General features: G+C 36.0%; 1 protein-coding gene across 1 annotated transcript; it reads left to right on the top strand.

Annotated features, from left to right (window-relative positions):
* The first annotated feature begins 1,052 nt into the window (after nucleotides 1-1,052).
* LOC136817466 (uncharacterized) lies at nucleotides 1,053-2,870 on the top strand. The gene is made up of 4 exons (XM_067073796.1): nucleotides 1,053-1,208; nucleotides 1,537-1,676; nucleotides 1,817-1,850; nucleotides 2,051-2,870. Exons 1-4 carry the CDS (start codon nucleotides 1,065-1,067, stop codon nucleotides 2,222-2,224), a joined length of 492 nt encoding a protein of 163 aa, XP_066929897.1. The 5' UTR covers nucleotides 1,053-1,064; the 3' UTR covers nucleotides 2,225-2,870.
* Nucleotides 2,871-5,066: the final 2,196 nt, after the last annotated feature.

Consider the following 5,066-nt stretch of genomic DNA (forward strand, 5'->3'; position numbering starts at 1 on the left):
GCCTCAATCTCGGTTAAAGTATATTGAGAATTTTGATTGATTCTCGTTTTAGCAATTTAAAGTTTGGGCGAGAAAGTCGCTTTTGGGCTAATTGATAAATTTATTCAAATATTACAATTCGGGAGGGGTTTAGACTTCCAGGCTATATTCTGAGCCAAATTGGAACAATTTTCAATTTTTGGATCCTCAGCTGCTAAGATCCTAAGACTTAAGTCTAGCGTCAAAATCTACCTTTCCAACCTAATTTAGAGCGCTTCCATACCGTTTGTAAGATTTCGTGGGGAATTCCATTTTTCTCAAATATTATGACTTTGATTGCTGCATTATTGGTACTAGAGAGTTTTTTGTCAATAACTACAGTATCGTTTGAAATGTATAAATTGTTAGTCAAAGAATCGTTTATGTATTCTGTGGTAAGAGAAACAGATCACACCTACACACCTAAACGTTATCAAGTATCACATTCTAAACCAATCAAAATACGAGCATAGAAAACTGTACTCGGTCTGCCCTGGCACCTAGTCCGTTGCTGAAGCCATCGCCATCAAACAAATCGAAAAGATTGGATTAGCAACGGGTTATCGCCATGTTTCCGAGTTAACAAAATTATACGCTAATTTCTTTTCCATTCTCTCTTAGTACTCAATTCATTGAACTTTTCTTTTTTCTTCTTTGCAGCGAAATCTGTTGAATCAAGGTGACAATTTGGAATATTTCCCAAACCGATTGAAGAAAGTCATTCATCGTTTACACCCAACAAGAAACCCATTAAACGACCTTAAGTGGTAAGTCCAAATCATCTCATTTAGCCCAATCCCTCATTCACTTTCTCACTCACGCTATCCCTCTCCACAACTCTATGAGAATTCGGCTTTCTTAAAAGCGTGTAGTTAATGGATTCTGAAATTAACAAAGATATTGGGTTTTGTGAAAACAATCCTTTCCTGCTTTTCAACTCATCAAAACTATCCTCGTTCCCACTGAACTTCACTCCTTATATTCCCTTGTTTTTTCTTTTTCAGAGAAGAACCTGGGGACCAGTAGTGTACCAACATTCTCAAGCCATGAACCGTCTCCATTCAACGCGAAACGTAACCAATCTATTTTCACAATCCACAAAGAATCATAAACTAGCCAATCAAACGGCGACGAAGAGAAACACCAAACATCTTCCGAAATTAGATACTTTATCACCAACAACTTCAAGTGTAAGACTTAATTTAGTGCAAGGAAGCTTTTTCTTTTGTAGTTTGTAGTACAATAATTGCCGGTTGACTCGCAGGCTCGGTCATTAGTTGACCTTACCGGAAAAAAGTTACGGCTCCCAGCTTGCACACAACGTTGATTCAACGTTCATCTAACGTTTTGTGGACGTCGTGAACACCAGGTAAACGTTGAAACAACGTTGTGTGCTAGCTGGGTATTGCTAGCTGGGTATTGCACCAGCATGAAAACTGATGGAAACATCACATTTTTGGCTGTATTTGTTTTATTGTATTTAATTGTTTTCAAACTTGTATACTTTTTTACTCTTAGATTTCGCCAAAACGGATGGACAGTAGTTTACGTGGTGCGCATGCACAATACATGGCATCGAGAACCACAAGTCAAAAGTCTGGAAACCTCATAGGGTTGAAACCCCCTTCATTGGACGATACTTCGTCTTACAAAGAGCGGTATGTAACATTTTTTAAGAAAATCTACGAATTGAAAGATAAACTGATGACTATGGTGGCGCTCTCTCGTATGCTTCACAAGGCAACAATGGCTTAGTAAAAGCAATTCAAATCAATTCCTTATTCTTTCACTTTTTCAGAATTTCACAAGAAGTATACAAACCGCCGACCGAGGTATTTACTATTGTTCTAACAAACAACTTCTTTACATGTTATTGTTGCTTTTCATATTCGTTCTTTTATAACATAAACGGACTAGGATTCGATGTCGACATAAATTTTGAAAATAATTCAGAGACATTATGTACACGAAGAAGACTATTTAGGAAATTATTTAAGACTTTCAAAAAAAAATTTTGTTTTTCTTTTTTCAGAAGAGACTGTTATCGCAAAAAGACATCCTGGGTCCGGCCCAATACGCTGATTTCGATGCTATCTCCTCCGAGAGATGTAAAAGTGGACGGAGAAGTGCTCAAAGGGCGTCACCAGATATGCGCGCCATAACGCCACAACAATACTTCATGTACCCCCAACACGAAAGCCCATGAGCCTCTTCAGTATTGCTGTCCGTAAAAGTGAAGTATTTTTTTGGAAGCTGGTATGTAACGTAAGTCTGGATCTTATCAGGGTATGTAATTTCTTAGAACATGAAAAGGACCTGGGATCTAGCTAAGGTTCGACTTGCTATTAGTTAGAATTTATGTGCAGGAAATCTGGACCCTCCTCCTTATGAAGTAATCTTTCATTACTTTCATCGATTCATCTTCCCATACGAAGATTATTTCGAAAATACTTAGCAGGAACCTATTGAGCTTACTAAGAGAAATCTCGAAAAATGTTTTCTCTTCGTTTTGTTTGTTATTCGTTACTCAGGGCTACTTTAACTCAAAAGTAAAGTCAAGTAAAAAGCGCTTTTTATTGTTACTTTAAGTGAAATTTTAGGCTAAACCTCTAAGAAAACGTAATTGGGGAAATCAGCGGGAAGGGTGATTCACTGCAGGTTATGTCCGTCCGTCAAATCTCACTAACAAAAGAAAATGACATTTTTTATGTAGAAGATTTTTCAAATTTATATTTATTGTTGCGAAACGTTTTTTCCTTTTTATTTTTATCTGTAAATGTGTTAATAAAGTTAGTTTAAGTATAGTATATTTTTGTGAAAAAAATCTTTGAAATAGAAAACTCAGAAAATGATCCCCATATACCACTTTATTTATACGCGCAATCAAAAGGCCAATTGTCATCACCTAAACTTTTTACCTGACAAAATTTATTTTAGAAAATTTTGGAAATTTTGTATATCGTAATAAATAAGATTTTTCTGCTTTCTTTTTTTCTAAAAATGAAAGTTGGTTTATATACTCAAATTATTTCAAATTTTGTCCATCAGTTTTTTGGATGATGTTGTAAATGGGTGCATTTCCTCACGTCGGCTGCATTGTCCTTTTCTTCTATTTGAAAGAAGGTAGTCGTGCTTCATTGATATCAAGTCTTGAAGTCAAAGGTTTGTCAATTACAATACGGATATCTTTAAGAGTCCTTTCACATTGGATGATACCTTTTCTTTTTTAACTTTAAGAATCCCCACCATCTTGTCACACGAAGGTTTTTCTGTGAGATTCCAGTTTCATTCTCTCTCAGCGAACCTCGTTTCACTGGATTCATGAAATCTCCTCCAAATTTCCCCACATAAATATGTCCATTAATACAATCACAAATGATATGGGATACATTTCCCGTTACATAATTTCACATTTGATATGTTTCTTTTTCTTTTCATCAATAACTTTACTGCCTTTTTCTTCCTTTTTCGGTTTTTTATCTCCACAATTTTTCATATGCGTTGTATTGTTACCTCCATCATTTCGTGCTCCTTTGTTGACAACCCGCGTCGACTTAGGCATGTTTTTATCTCCTTGATTCGACGGACCCGTGTATGCAGCTTTTTTATTTTTTCCATGACTCTGTTGAGCTCTCCAATTTCGCTCATTCGTCACAAGCAACCCGGTATTTATCGGATTCATCTTGGAATTAATATCGGGATAAATCAGGGTGCTCCTTTTTATTTGATAGACTAAAAGAAAGAAGAAGAAGAATGTGATTACATAAATAAAGAAACTCCCTTTTCACTATCTTGTATTTTGAAGGAAAGAAAATTACTCAACAGGCATTCACGCACACACTGAGTGAATCTCGACCCTGTGTGATTTTCTCCTTCATCTGAAATGTTCTATTCCTTCACTCACAACATATCCTTCCTTAGAAGAAGAAGAATACCTTGATTATCAAATTATGAAATGTTTTACTTTTACTTTCTTTGAAACCATCTGGCGGGGAAGATGAGAACATAACAACTATTCAATACTTTGCTTCCGCCCTGGATTGCACAATATACCATTGGCGTCCAGGGCGTGATAAACTGTGACGTGGATTCATCAAGTGTCAACTTATCAAATCGCTTCAAAAATAGTTATTACACAATCACCTCAAAGCTTGTATTAAACAAATCAAGACCTCTAGAAAACTTATTAACATCCTCTAAAGAGTCTCAGGCCAATGTTGGCAACGAGAGCATCCGTCAGGTGGAATTTATGTACAAAATCCATTGTGCCACCCTGGTCCATAGAGACAATGTTAACTTCTTGTTAACCTCTATCCAATTACCATATCAAAACTCTACAAAACCTCAAATCTCCCTCAATAAAAATATCAACCAACTGAGCTTTAACAAATTGATTCTTTTTTAAATCATTGACAATTTTGTTTTCTCTGTTCGAGAAATGTTAATCTACCCCTTGTCTTCTGTTTAAGACCTTTTTCTTGAGAGCTTATACACGCATGACTTCGATTACTTTTAAAATTTGTATAGATTTGCTGGTTCTTGCTCAGTTTTCTCAGTCTTGTGATTTTTGCCTCTTGTAATCAATCAATCATTTTTTACAAACGGGCGCGAACGAGGTTTTCTAGAAGAAGTTCAATTTATTTACCACTGAACTCCAATCATTTTCTCGTTTCATAAGATTTACACGGCTTATTGATCTTAACCAATGATGCATAATGCTCAAAGCTTCTGTTCCAGATTAGATCAATCAGGGCCTTGACGTTAGCGGTGAACACCAATGAGAAAACTAAAAGTGAATCTCCTTATCAAAGCTACTTATTTCCTGAGTTTCATGGTCCATGTGATTTTCACGTAAATTCTAGATTGAAAGAATCATTCAATTATATACCGCCAGTTTTTTGAAAATATACCATGCAAAAACAAAGAAAATGCTAGATTCAATCCGCCATCCGAATGTGACGCAAATTCGAGACATTACTTACTCTTACCCGAAAAAAGTGGAAGATCTCCCTCTAGCCTTCAGTTTTATTATATTGGTGATACACCAA

This window comes from Clytia hemisphaerica, unplaced genomic scaffold, assembly GCF_902728285.1.
Source record: "Clytia hemisphaerica strain Z4C2 unplaced genomic scaffold, Clytia hemisphaerica genome assembly, whole genome shotgun sequence".
Taxonomy (NCBI): domain Eukaryota; kingdom Metazoa; phylum Cnidaria; class Hydrozoa; order Leptothecata; family Clytiidae; genus Clytia; species Clytia hemisphaerica.